The 14,859-nt window shown below is 40.7% G+C and overlaps 1 protein-coding gene across 9 annotated transcripts in view; it reads left to right on the forward strand.

The window, feature by feature from the left end:
- Window positions 1-14,859, forward strand: part of kif1b (kinesin family member 1B) — a 61,704-nt gene that overhangs the window by 1,419 nt on the left and 45,426 nt on the right. For all 9 annotated transcript variants that reach the window (XM_039604182.1, XM_039604185.1, XM_039604183.1 and 6 more), the window contains exon 2: window positions 61-216. In XM_039604182.1, coding sequence (XP_039460116.1) covers window positions 111-216 — 106 coding nt within the window. In that variant the 5' untranslated portion in view covers window positions 61-110. The remainder of the gene's footprint in view (window positions 1-60; window positions 217-14,859) is intronic.

Raw genomic sequence — 14,859 nt, forward strand, 5'->3', positions numbered from 1 at the left:
CACTGCATCACTTATTGTTTTAACTGAGGAGATGCACATTTGTTTTTCTGTTTCCTTTAGGAGGGATATACACAAGGGATCTTACAGGGAGACGGACTTAAACTGCAAACATGTCTGGGGCGTCTGTGAAAGTCGCTGTTCGAGTTCGACCCTTCAACTCGAGGGAGATCAGCAAGGAGTCAAAATGTATCATTCAGATGCAAGGCAACACTACAAGTAAGTGGCCTACTGGCATCCATGCAAGACCACCAACACAAACTGGGGGGGGGGCATCTTGATTTTATGCAGGTCCAGTCTGCAGGAACACTTTGGTGTACCATGCATGCTCCTGCATGTTCTTCCTTCGGGCGTCTTAGCAGAGAACAGTAGAATGAGCAAACTGAATAGTGGACGGTTGGGGACGAGCAGCCTGAAAGAGAATAAAAGGCTTACAGAGTGAAATTCCTCCTCCTCTGGAGGGGTGTGCATGCCAGAGGAGATTCTGTGTGAGAAACGCTTAGTTGGTTCACGCTGGGAGACCCAGGGGTCGTCCCACAGCGTGGCCTGCCAGCACCCCCAGTTCAGCTAGGCTTTATCACACGGCCACTGTTTTTCTTTAATGGATGTGTGTGCTGCTTTATAGTTTATGGTTGCGTTATCTCTTGAGTGTACACAAACAATTTGTGAAGAGCTTGTTAGATGCATATAAAACACAATTGGCAGTTAATTATTTACAAGATTTGCATCCCTTTTTGAACCACAGTGGTTGAGATAGAGATGCAAAGTCTGACAGGTTAAGTAAAAATATATATATTTATAACTTTTCTCATGTTGCAGCAATCCGTGATTGAGCCATAGGGAAGGATGTTAAGACCATCTAAGCTTTAGTTTTAAGCGAAGGCATATCAGCTTTGATTATGTGATAGTGCCCTTATTTACTGTAAAGCATGCTTGTCGACAGTGTTATATGATAAGCAATAGCAGAGCAAGAAGAGAAAACCTGAATATGGTTTGCAGTCATGTGATTCAACCTGCTTACTTATGAGTCATCTGTTACTGTGAAGTGCTGGCTGCCTCCTTACTCATGACTCTGTCGTGTGTGCTTCATTCCAGCTGAGCGCAATCTCCACGACGTTAGCGTGGAAGCATTTATTAACCCGCAGTAACGAGACAGCATGTGGAAACAGAAACATGCTCTACCAGCTGGCTCTCGAGTTTTGTCTGTCAGTCTTATATCACCCTCATTAGACTAAGCTTATATGAATCTTCCATAAGATCAAGTGTCCCTACCAGTTATGGCTTACTTGTCCTTTATCTCTCACACTCTACCAAAGAGAAGCTTTGTGTCAAATCCCTAGTAGTTTTACTCTATATCCTTGGGTTTTCATTATGCCAATGTCACCCGAAGGAGCTGGAGGGTGACTCGTGGTTTGTAGCAGAGCTGCAGTGGAATATGCAGCGTTTTTTAGGGGGTTAGTCAGTGAGTGTGTGTGAGCGAGTGAGGGAGAGGAGTAGGCTGCGGTACTGCCTACTCTGCCTCCTTTCACATGGGCAGATTGCAGAGCAGAAAGGGAGGCTGGCAGGCGGCCATACTCTCCCTTCGTCAGGACTTCATTGCAGATGGTATGCTGAGAATGCGCTGTCTTATTTGGATGCCGAGAGGCCGAATCTTACCTGATGGCTCAGACATGCACATGATCATACTGAGATCATTTGGCTTGAAGTTTTAAAAAAAATCTGACCTTTATATTGTTGTGGTCGTTGTATTCCCTCAGACTTTCTAAAAGCCATTGTGCATTTTTACTCTAACCAAATGAAATAGACACAGCATTGCCATTTGAACAATATTTTAATAATCAAAATTTCTATGGTATGTTTTTAACAGTAAATAGATACAATTAGTCACATGAGTGTTACATTTACCAAGGATTTTTTATTTGTCAACCTAGTGTTTTCTTTCTAAGTGATATGTTCAGCGTCCATCTGTGTAATTGTCTAATTCTGCATCATTGAAAAACAAATCTAAACATGACTCCCAAGTTTACACTGTGATCCGCAAAACATCTTTGGGTATCAAAAACCCAACAACGTAGCCTTTCCAGAAGGCGTGAAAGGTGGCTATGAAACAGTTGGTGTCTGACGTGGTGAAACAACAGCATCTAGAGAAACTTCTCAAATCCATGCTACTGGAAATTCCCTTAAAAAAAAATCTCTGGTCGGTATGTTATGTTTTTGCCTTTGTATGATAAGCTGTGATGTAGCACTAGCCAGTCAGTGTGTGTGCGCAGTATGGGTGTACTTCTAATGTTTTCACTGGTCTTTGCTTGGATTTAAATTGGGCTGAAGGCTGCCTGACGGAAATGGGATGTTGCGTGGTCAGCTTGTAGGTGTTTGGCAGATGTGTGCGTTATGCCATGACACTCCCCTTATTGTTGTGACTGGCTCAAGGGCATATGTGCCCGCCTGTGTGCATGTGTCAACAATACAGAGAAAGATGGGGGTAGGGGGCAAGAACTCGGTCTCTTTCTCGCTCTTTCCCCTTTTCACCATGCATAGAGGGTTGTCAAGGATAGGGTGAGAGCAAAGGAGCAGCAAATTGATTAGCCAGTGTGCAGGAAATGTGTCCAAGGCCTCTGCAGGGAGACAGAAACAAAGCAAAGGCCTCATTCAGGAGACGCTCTCAGACATACCAGAGCTAATGTAATTATAAAACAGTGACGCGATGGCCCGCTAATTTTGTGTTGGTACTCTAAATGTTGAATAACTCCAGTACACCCAAACTCCGCCTTAATCTGGGGCCTGATGTGTTCTTCACATCAGTTTCCATCTTGTTATGTAAGTCATGTGTTATGTGCCCCTTGAGCCAGTGAGGAGCCACTCAACGATGTATGGCCAGAGATGATCAATAGAGCTTACAAAGCACACAGAGATGTTATGATGAAGCATTTTGTCAACTGATTGCAAACCTGCAGTCTAGTCTAGTCACTGTCTGGTGTTCAAAATAGTGTTTCTAATGCCTTATCAGTAGTCTGCACTAGCCACATTTTCAAGTACGGGATGTTAGACGATATTATCACTTAAGCTAAGAGTAAACAAAATGACCAATTGAAAGCACAAACAGAAGGTCACCACATCAATTAAACCTTCACCTTTCAGATACAATTCACCCAAGTGTGCTCTCACTATGAGGTAAGTGGATGCTGACCTTACCCTGCAGGGAAGAACGAGCTCAGCTCCAGTGTCAGTTACACATCAGAGGAGGCTCTCATCACAGCAGAAATAACAATGAACCATTTTCACGTCAATGAAATGCAGTTATTGGTGGGACATGCAGCAAGGAAGGTGGGTTTGGATGTGGGGCAGTCATACTTTCGCTGAACCCTGTGCAGACAGGGCTTATTGACCTGATTAAGACCAGTAATCCTTTGGCTTGCCCCGTAATCCTTGTGACCCTTGCAGGTGTATACATACCGACATGCACCCACTCTAGGGTGTTACATTCCTCATCACTCAGATAGTTCTGGAGCCAAACATTCACAAATGTACAGAGCAAACTTTGACATTCAAACATGACCTCCTAATGAGGAGGAAGGACGGGCAGACTGTGTCACAGGACTGTCAGCTGAGAGGCACAAATGCATGTCATGCAGCTCACCCAGTTTTTACTGAACTACTCGTAGCAGGTGTCTTACAGAAAGTCACACAGTTAGTGTATCGATGAGTGTGTTAAACTAGCTGTTGAAGCTAGGGAGACTGTGTGCTAATATTGTTATTATTATGTCTTAATTCACATTTAACATTGCACTTAGCATTTTTGAACAGCGTACAAGCTCTCTGCTCACCCTTACCTATCCATAAACATATTTAAATTTGTAAGCAAGTCACAGACTTTTCATGGAGCGTTACTGCTAAGTGCACACTATCTGCTTAGCTAGTGTGTGTATACAATAGTACTAATACTTGTATAACATCTTTCTACACAGAGTATTCCAAGTGCTTTTTTTTTTTTTTTTTTTTACAACAAGCAACATGTACCCATTCAGATAACTACTCATGCAGTGCTTTATTCTGTGCCTTTTAAGCACTTTCTATCATACACACACTGACTCTCTGATGGATCCATCAGGAGGCATTCAGGATTCACCATCTTGCTTGAGGCCTCTTCAACATACGAAATGTACCACCAAGTCATAAACCCTAGACCAAGGTACACGCCAAACTTATAAACAGGAAATAGAAACCCTGTAAGGGTCTGAATAGCTGTGTCTCATGAAACCACTGCCATATGTTCTGTGGTTGTCTTCTGTAGTAGTCAAAGCAATAGCAATACTAAAACATCTGCAGTGAATGAATAAAAGCTTCTCTTTTTCTGTATTCTTTGCTTTTTTAAAAATGTATACGAGGGAAACCCACCACAGCTTATAATATTTTGCCTTGTGATTCTTCATGATGCTCTGTTTTTGGGTCAGCTTTGCAAATTGTTGTTAAATGCCGATGTTCTGGCAGTTATTGAAACTGACTGGTGGACAGATGTTTGGGACGTTTGAATATACACAGTCACTTTGTGTAATAGGATGTAGGCTGCTGAATGCTGACCTAGTTACAACAATACTAAACATAGGTTTTAAGATCAGAAGTTCTCAGTTATTGGAATCCTCTCTGATTCTCAGATTCTTTTGATAAGCTTCTCTTCATGTGTCACATGTTTCTTTACTTAATATCTGAAATGAAATGGCACCATTCTTATTTAAGATGAGAAACAAAGCATTGCACAGAGCCCTGATGACCTTTCCCATTAACACTGAATTATGTTTCATTAATAAGAAATGAATAAGAAACCACAACAGTGCATTGCACATGAGGGATAGCCTGAATGCTGCCATATTCTAGATGTGGCTGAGGTCAGAGGGGAAAGTGTTAAACTCCTCAAAGTGGTTACAGCTTTGTAACTGACCAAGCTTCTTGTGGTTTTCACTTCACAGTTTTTGTTTGCTTTTTGGCAGCTAGGTTTTATTTTGTTTCCAATGTTCCTCCTTTTAAACACTTTACTTTAGTCAATATCAAATTACTTACTCAGTAATCTACATAATTATGCACACTCATTTGCTCAAACTGCAAACAGTTTTGTTTTTTTTCTGACATCATGGAATCCTGATGTCAGCTGAAGTGAGTGACACAAGGCATTGTGGGATTTCTTGGTACAGAAACTATGGAAGCAGTAATTTCTCAGACATAGAAAAACTGTGGACGCAGCGACGCTTGCTGTGGTAGAGCTAGACTAATGAAATATCTTAATAGCATGCAGGGCTGTAATGTAATGTGTATTATAAATAAGCCATGGACTGTCATTAACAGAAGCTACAGCCACACAAAGAAGAGACATCTGCTGTTATATATCAGAGTCATAGCAGATGGATAGAAACACCTCCTCATTAATTGATGCACTCCTTCTATTGAGCTGACGCAGCCTGAGATCTGGGTAGAGTTAGCTACTCATCATCGTGGTTAAAGATTAAGCCATGGCAGATTTTACTTTGCTATCTAGAATTTTAGTTCAATAACTGGATTTTTAAAATGGTCTTCTTTGGCTCTCGGGGAGATTTCTCTAAGCCTAAACAATTTAACCCAGAGTATAACAGATGTCTGCTTTAGAAGACAGAGGATCTCACTGAGATCACCCAACCATTCTCCATGTTGCCACAGATCAGGCCAGTTGCTTTCCTGTATTTTCTTGTAATAACCTGCCTGTGCTTCCTTGTTCAGCTTATTACGGGAAGGAGTCTTGTAACTTCCATTGTTGATTATTTATTTGCTTTTTGTTTTTCTGTTTTGTCATATCTTTGTGTTTTAATTGCTACAGGTAAACAAAGAGACTTATTAGAAACCTCTTTTTTGCAAACACCAGAAATTAAACATTGCAGCAAATGTCATCGTTGGATGACGTGATCCTCGGTCGTAACTTGAGGGCTTGAGGATCAGCTCCAGATGTCTTTAAGCGTAGGTATTACCGATGCCATAAAGCAGTACATCTGGAAAAGCAGCATACCTCCTGATCTCACGAGGTTTATTTTTCTCACATAGCACACTAGCTAGAAATTTGCCAAACTCATTCTGTACTCGTCTTATGGTTATGTTTTTTTCCATGCATCCCATTGGTTAAATTCTATCTACCTCATTGTTTTTAGCTTTTCAGCCTGCGATGGAGATCAGAAGTGAGTGAGCCTTTTGCAGAAAAAAGTGGGATATTAGAGGAGCTGGTAGGGGGGAGGGGGTGTGCAAACGCAGCCACAGCAGATAGACAGTGAAAGTCGTGCACGAGCACACTTCACGTGTAGGACAGCGTGAGGCGGCATCACATAGCGATACATCGTGAGGTTTTGGTCATAATTATGATTGAGGCTGACCGTGCATGTTTGTAGCTTAGCTACCAGTGAAGGGAGACAGTGCCATTATTTTTTACATCCGTTAGTTCTAATTGGAAGCCTGTGTTTGCATTTTCACTTCATTATTTAAAATACAAAATGCAAACAGAAATGAGTAGAAATTGAGAGATCTCTGTATTTAGGCTGGTTCAGTTGTTTCTGACTCTCCTTGTTTTTCTTAGCACTGAAAATATTTCTTTATCACTCTGCTCGTCTTCCTCATGATGGCTAAGAAGAATGCAAACATTAAACTTCTGCACAGGATAATCAGCACATGCAGGGTTCAGAGTACAGCATGATGCTTTTGTGCTTTCGTTTGATTACCTGCACACGACATAACCAGCACGTATTTCTTTAAATGTCTTTGCGTTCCCAACAGCCTGCATCCAGCACCATTCATCTCTGACTGGCAGCAAAAAAAAAAAAAAAAGCCAAGATAATGGCATGTTTGTTATCATGTTCCGTCACTTCTTGGCTTGCTCCTCATCCCTGCTCTTTGGTTCGGTGCTTAAGTTGACTGAAATAGTCGGACTTTCCCACATTCAAGAAAGTGAATGTGTTTTTAAGTTTTTTGCCCTCACCGACACAGACTGTGTTGTTTGGTTTCCTCCCACAGTCTGGGGCTGAATTCAGAGGCAGACCGGGGAGCTTTGCAGTCTGAGCACGAGTAGCTTGTTGGTGGGCATCATGCTCACTGTGTATTATTCATGCGTCCAGAGTGGAGGGGTTGGCAGTGTAATATTTTTGAAACCTTAATTAATCAGGCGGGACAGCTGACCCATGACTAGGTCAGGTACCGGAATCCTTTGCTGGGAAGCTAATGAAGATCATTGGAGTGTACACCCACTCATGGATGCATATGCATGCAGCACACACACTTTCACACATCACTTTTGTTCTCTGCAGAGAAACTGTTCTGTGAAAGGTTCACTCATCTAATGTTAACATGAAGCATCAATCTCTGCTTAACCTGAATGTTTGTTTTTTTGAAAGATGGACACCAAAGGAAAAGAAATGTGAGGTTTTCACCGATCCATGCGCATGTCACAATGCGTACAGAAAGCCAGGGAACATTTAAAGTGAGACTTGTGTTGCAGAGTAGAGGCTAGTTAAGGAAATCCAGGTCACTGCTCTGTAAAATAGGAGCTTGTTGTGAGCAGTGCTGTCTTCCCCGTGTCTGCACAGCTCGGTCTCCACGTTGTTCCCACTGTTCTTGGGCCATATGATAATCTGAACACTGAAGAGATGCTCTGATTGAGGATTTCTGCACTGAATTTTTTCTTTTTCCTTTTGTCTTTGATTTTTTTTTTTTTTTATGTATGTATTTTTTTTTTTTTTTAAGCACAAATTCAAATATACAGATTTCTGGAACTGGATTCAGGGACCCCAAAACTGATGTGAGAATATATAAACACTGCCTACTAACATCAGTAAATGTCATGTTGTGTGGCTCCACAAGCTGAATATTGGCTGCTTAAACCATTGCATCCCTACTGTTTTTAGACGGACTTCAGATGTTGCTCTGTCATGATTTAGATATAAAAACAAGTAATGCTGCACTGCAGATCCATTCATCTATACTTGTCAAAGAAACTTTCCTTTCTCCAGGATTTATTGTTTCTGATGGCAGTAAAGGCGGATGTCTGGAAAGCTGAGGCGAATGCACTCATGTTAAAGTCATAGGTTACTGGAGTTGAATCAACCCCTCTCTTTTTTTTTGCTCTTCTTGTCATTTTTATGACTTTTTCAGCTGTAATTTCATGTTTTATAGCATCATCTGTGTGTAAATGTTATTAGTTAATCACTGCAATGTTGATCACCTCAGTTGAGTTGACATTAAAATCTTGTTCTGTAATGTGCAACCAAATTTTCTAAAGATTTAAACTTTAGAGGAACTGCTTTCTCTGTAAATCTTTTCAGTTCCTCTTTTTTTAGTTGAGCACGTGCAGCTCCACAGGCTTATTGTGCCAAGGTTAATGCAGGAAATATTCAGTGCTGTAAAAGTAAGTGCTATTTTTAAATTGGAATATACCAGACTCTTAAAGCTGAGCTGGACGTGCTGAACTTCTTCTCGGCACAGGTTGTCATGGGAAAGACCTTTGACCTTTGAGGCAGCACCTGCACCAAGGAGAATATAATTCTTGGGAAAGCGGTGCCTCTTGAAGCTGTGAAAATGGCTGAAAAAAGCTCATTAAAGGTCCTGGAGTATGTTCCCAGAGTTTAGGTTGACATACAGAGTTTAGGTAATTAGAATTGAAACTTTTTTTTTTTTAAATATAAAAAAAAAAGAGAAAGAATTTAGTCTTATTTCAGCATTGATTTCATTTAACCCTGCATGCCACCACCTGTGAGGCTGCCTGGCATCCCTCTCTCTTTGTTGTAGTTCTGTGTTTGTTTAGCTCCTGAATGGAGTCCTGCTGGCCTTGCATGTTTTCTCTGTCTGGTGGCTTCTAGAAGCCTCTCTTTAGTCTCTGTTATCCTGGACTCAGTGAGTCCACATAAGCTGCTAATATCAAGAGGTAGTTGGAGCCCTCGCCAGCTATCAGTGTCTGTGGGCTCGGAGCAATGTATGGTTTGGCTACAAGTTCAGCGGAAAGGTTGGGCGGCTGAAATCTGTCCATTCCTTCCTGTCACTGACAGTCTGTCGGCATGCTAGGCACTAACTGCCATCTGCTGCTGTATAAATAGACAGTCGTCAGAGCTGGAACAGCTGGCACATGGGCCGGCCAGGACTACGCTTCTCCCACTGCTTTCTAGTTAAACAGGCAACTCCACCTATAATCAGGTTACGCATGTGGGGCTTTTTTGTTAAAAATGTATTGATTCAAGATTTTCAGCGATTTTTTTTATTTCTTACCATGCTAACAAGAAACCCAGTATCCTAAATTGGGGCGAGGAATTAAGAGAAAGCCTGTTACCACATACATATATGCATATTAAGGGAAAAAAGCAACTCCTACTACACTGCCTCTCTTTTCTCTCTACTATCACTCAAAATGCTTTAAAGAAATCCTCTTAAGTTGGTAGGTGGTGGGATTTATATGTGATAGCTCAGAAACAGAAAGTAAACAGGGGCTTTTTTTGCACTACATGCAAACACTGATTTCCTGCTCAGACCATATTTCCTCAGATAACCTAGGCACATGTATTGAATGCATTTGAAGCTTGACTTTTTCAGAGCATCAGTTAAATAAAGCTTGCTTTTGAATGGAGCGCTGTTGTTTTACATGTGCTTTTAAGCTAACTTCAGTCACTTTCCAATGAAAACACTGAGAGTATATATTTTTCTGAATGCTTTTTCTTCCCTAAAAAAAGAGAGGGGGATAGGGCAGTGTGAAAAGGGTCATTGTCACAGAGGGGACTCGGCGCATAGAGCCTTGTCATAACAGATTACCTAATGTGTTTTGCAGGCTCTAACCCTGCATGCAATACCCTGCATTCAGTGCTTTGTTCAAGTGTCTTCCTGTGCCTTTTTTCCTCTCTCCTCTCACCCAGTAGAAGAATGACGTGATCGGCCTTCTGAGTAGAAGCTGAGATGCTGTTAGTGCCTTCCTTTAAAGTTCCAGCAGTACCTCTGAAGTACACTCATCTGATCAAATGAAAATGTCTGATTCTTTCATGAATAGAAAGATTGTAGTAGTTCATCTGAGTCAGTGACCGTGATATAGATTGTTTTATAGGGTCATGTCTCCTGGTAAGAAAAACTCAGCTCGCTGCTTGGAAAGTTACAGTATTTTTTTTTTTCTGGTAGAAGTATTTAACAGAGGCATATTGATTTGCTGTGTCGATATTGTTTTAATTAAAGGCCACCTGGCAACCCACCCTGACCTTACATGAACGTCACTGTATCCAAGGGGGGTAATCAAGGTGTAAGTTTCTGTTTTGGAGATGTTGTATGTGCTGTGTTGTGGCTGCGACAAGCTCAGCTGTTTGGCAAATGTACGCTGCAGTGCTCAGACACTACTTTTAGCCCTCAGCTTTAAGCCGCATCCAGCCACAACTCTGTCACCTGTGCCGCAGCCCTGGTAACCGAGCCATCAAACACACTCTCCTAAATACACTGGATGCAACACGCAGAGAATTTCTGTGGCCAACTCAGCATGTACCTCATCCAGATTTGAGTCTTGCTACTTGACAGTGAACAGCTATATTAGCGTTACTGTGGCACTGCTCACATTGTTGGTTCATTTTGACAGCTGTTTTGCTTCACCATTCATCCACAAACTGACACAGGTGGGAGGCTGTAGTTTGGGGTTTGAAATAAGTGTACACAACATTTTCTATTTCTCATACAATACCTCACACTTTTTACCAAAAGGAATAATTGTGTTGTAGCCATGAAAAAGCTGTGATTCTTATCCATACTGCAAGAATCACACGATGAATGTCACTTGACAACGGTGACCTTAAATGGAGATTTAATATTTTAAGTGAATATACTTACCTTTTCCCTCAAGTCTTCTGTATAGAAAATGAATGATACTCTGCGACTTCAGGTGTCATAACTGCAGGCAATGGGAAGTAGGCCAGACCCAGGTCAAAGTTTTCTCAAATTCCCGGTAAGCAACTGAAGCAACTACCAGTGAGAGCGAAGATTACCTCTAATTGACATATGACCTGGTAGTACAATAGAGGGTCACCTAGGCAACCAGTGCTTGGAGTGTGTGCAAGCGACCAGTCGTCAGCGTCAAAGTGATGTATGGCAAATGAATCTCTTCCAGTGTGCGTGCAGCTTAATTTGTGGATTTGCCATTTTGTCCGTTTGTGTATGTATTCGCCTGTGAAGGCGAGTTTTCAGCCAACGCTAACATGCTTCCGTGCAGCGCGTCGAGTAACGTGTGATGCTTTGCGTCGATCAAATGTTGATTGATTGAAAAGTGGACTGGAACAGGGAAGGAAGCGATAGCAGAGCTCACTAGGAATGATGCAAAAAACCCCAAAAAACCCTAAACTGTGTGTTGTATGTATGTTGCTATGACAACTCAGTTTTCCTCTGGGATCAATAAAGTTCCTCTGATCTGAATTCAGTGCTGGCTGCATCTGTGTAAAACGTACCAGCTGTGGATGTAGAGGATGCAGCAGTTTCACAATGTAAGACTTTGTTGCACTCACAGGGAAAACTGTAATGTTTTAGTTTACCCTCTCTGTGTCTCTGGCTTTTAACACCAATGCAGGGTGTTTCTTGAGGGGGGGGTGTTGTTTTTTTATGTGGATGGCAGAGGGGGAGAGGGAGACAGAGATTAGGTTTTAAGTGGCATTTCTAATCAGCACCATGATCCATATTATCAGATTATGTTATTGGGAGAAATTCCATTATTGGAACAACAACAATTTTTAATTGACTTGCTTCCATCTTGTATATTACATATTAACTAGCAGAGAAGAAAATCATTCCAGACCCAGAGCTCTACCAAAGCAGAAAATTATTTTCTGACATGGGGTTTGTTTTGTTGAGGTTCCATTATTGTTTTGGACACCTAGATGTAATCTCTAGAAATAAAAACATGCAGTGATGGTGAACTGCAATCCATTTAAAAATAATGATTACTATGGCCTTCAATATTTAATAATAAGTAAGAAGCTGGGCGCTAATACTGTACACTGAACTTTAAATGTTTCTCTCAGCTGCTATTACAAATGGATTTTCTATCACTAACAGTAATTTGCCTGTGCAGTTACATGTCATGAGATTATTTAATTAGTAGTTAAGTGCACATGGTTTTGGTTCAACTGGTGTAACCAACATTTTTATTTAGTGGAAAAGGGCAGTCTGTACTCTTGTGAGTAAATTTTTGAATTAAATGTTTGACGTGATATTATTCAGAAGTGAACATCACACAGATGCTCTTGCATATGCACACAGAGACCCCAGGGACGCTATTAAAATTCCTGTCTTGTTCAAAGAAGCACGTGTTGCCATTCCAGCTGTGCACAGATATTATTTCTCTGGGATCCTTTAACTTCAACCAATTGGTTCTCTTTCAAAGTTTCCATATGCTTTCACCCTAATGTCTTCACCCCCTGCCTGTGATCCCAGATAGTCATCGATCAGCTTCACTTAGCAGTCGGCGTATCCTTAGTGGGTTACTGGAAGAGAGAGAGGTCGATTTTGTTCAGCCATTTTAGACTCTGGCTGTTCGCGTCAGGTGAAAAGGGCTAGCTTTTAGTCTCCATCTGGTGCTTGGAGACCTCCTAACAACCTAATTACTGAGGGTTTTTTTTTTTCTTTCCTGGTTGGATTATAGGCCCCATATTGAGCACTGTAGCACAAAATGTCTGCTGGCAACAACCAGCTGAGGTTGATGTCAGGATGTGGTTAGTTAACTGCTGTTCACCCTGACTTGAAGTGGAGGGCTTGCATCCTATCAATCCTAAATTCCTAGGAGCTGAAAATGTAAAGCCGCAGCATTTCGGAAGAGCAAACAGTTGAATGTGCCACCCAATAGCTTTTGTTTGTCTACATTTCACAGTCTTGAGAGAACCTCAAATGTGTAGATTTGCATGTCATCAGTTAATGTAATGGATGTTTAGTGCTTACCAACGGCGGGATGATAAACAGTGCTACATCTCTCACCGTGTGCCCCAGTATTTCCTGGTACACACAGTCAGCCAGTGTATTCCTTCTGTTTCAGTGCATCTAAATGATAAACTGTCATTACTACACTCATTTTCTTATATTTATTTCATTTTATGACATGTTATGTCTTTGCACAGTTTAGGTTGCTTCTCACGTTGCTTATTGAGCCTGACATTATAAGTGGCTTAATGTCTCCAGTGCTGGCTGCATGTTGGTTGTTAAGATGTGCAAAGGATTTAAACTTGGAAATCAGTGTTTGATAAATGACTGTAATTATCCATAAACTTGAATTTTAAGAATGTCTAAATAGTTTGTGAGGGCAATAACGGTGAACGCTTGAGACGAGAGAAAAGAGGACGCGATGTGCTGCATCCTCCCCATCTGTGCCAAGTTTGAGTTGTTATGGCAACCAGAATCTGGTCCTATACCTGTTGCCATGGATGAGAAAGACGGAATGATGACGTTGCTTATGAGGCAGCAGGATGCGTTTGCCATTTCAAGTTCAGGATGTGACTTTAGCTGAATATTAAGTGGGAATACTATAAGTATTATTTATTTCAGGATTCATGACTTTTACTAAGTGTGAATCCCATGTGCTTTATGGGATGTGTAGGTGCAGGTGTAGGCATGTCATGCTAGAGTGTAAGGGCACTGTTTTGTGATTGACTGCATATCAGATGGTGAGGATAAAACTCTCCACATTCTGCCCGTCAAATGTAACAATTTGACACATGCATGTGAACAAGTAGTGACACACCAGCCCAACCTTTCTACTCCTGGTAGATACAAGTACCACAACTTTGCGTATTTTCCACAGTCACATCCTGATTGATTGCAGATATCAATCAAATACTGATGTTAAATGTATAGGTTGTACTCCTGATTGTGAGGAGAAAGGTGAGAATGATAAATCCACACATGAACAATTTAAGAACTGCCTTTATTTTTGGAAAAAAAATTAACACAGAATTGTTGTATGAAAAGAATATGTAGAATATTCAGGCATGGAAAGTTTTTGCTACTGGACGTTTTATGATTGGATTAAAGCACAACTACATCTATATAGTTTTTGGGGATTATTTTATTTTTAAGACTCAGATTATTATAAATTTTATTTATATTATGTATAGTAGGTGATCTCAAAACAAATGGGCCATTATGTCTACATTACATACATGTGTTCGTTGTTATTTCTTTTAGTACAGAGGCACTTTGGGATCACTGGAATGTGTTCTTGTTTACAGATATGCATACATTTTCAACAAACTATAACTAATAGTGCCTGTAGCTGATTACCTTGTCTTAAACGGTTAACAAGTAGTCTGCAAAGAAGTAGAACAATACATTTTTTAAAAATTAATTTGCTTGGTGTTTATGAACAGCAAGTTTCTTAATGTACGCCGTGATAATGAACATAAAAAGAATGGCACGATAAAATTACACACATGTCTGTGTTTTTATACCTGAGCGAAGCAAACTAGACCCACAGGCCTGCGTTTGTGCTAGTCATTATAATAATGACAAAGAAAATAAAATCACGTAACCAGAATGATTTGCAGTCCACACTTCCATTCGGTTAACAAAAAACAAAAATAATTGTCACAGGAAATAAAGTCATTCAGTCCTTAAAAGGTTTCCTGTTATGCTTTTCAGTTAGACATAATGCCACTTTTTAATTTCCACTTAATTTTCAAAAAAAAATTGGGATATGTGCTATTGTTAGTGTTAATGTGTCCAGAGCAGAGAAGTCTAACTTAAAAATACAACCAATAAAGCTCAATTTGGATTTATTAATTTGATCCTTAAATCTTTGTGGCAAAATGCCTGTTATCCTTGAGTAGCACTGATCTTTGTCTCTCTTGGTTCCCTGTACCCTCACAA

This window comes from Oreochromis aureus, linkage group 20 (assembly GCF_013358895.1).
Source record: "Oreochromis aureus strain Israel breed Guangdong linkage group 20, ZZ_aureus, whole genome shotgun sequence".
Taxonomy (NCBI): domain Eukaryota; kingdom Metazoa; phylum Chordata; class Actinopteri; order Cichliformes; family Cichlidae; genus Oreochromis; species Oreochromis aureus.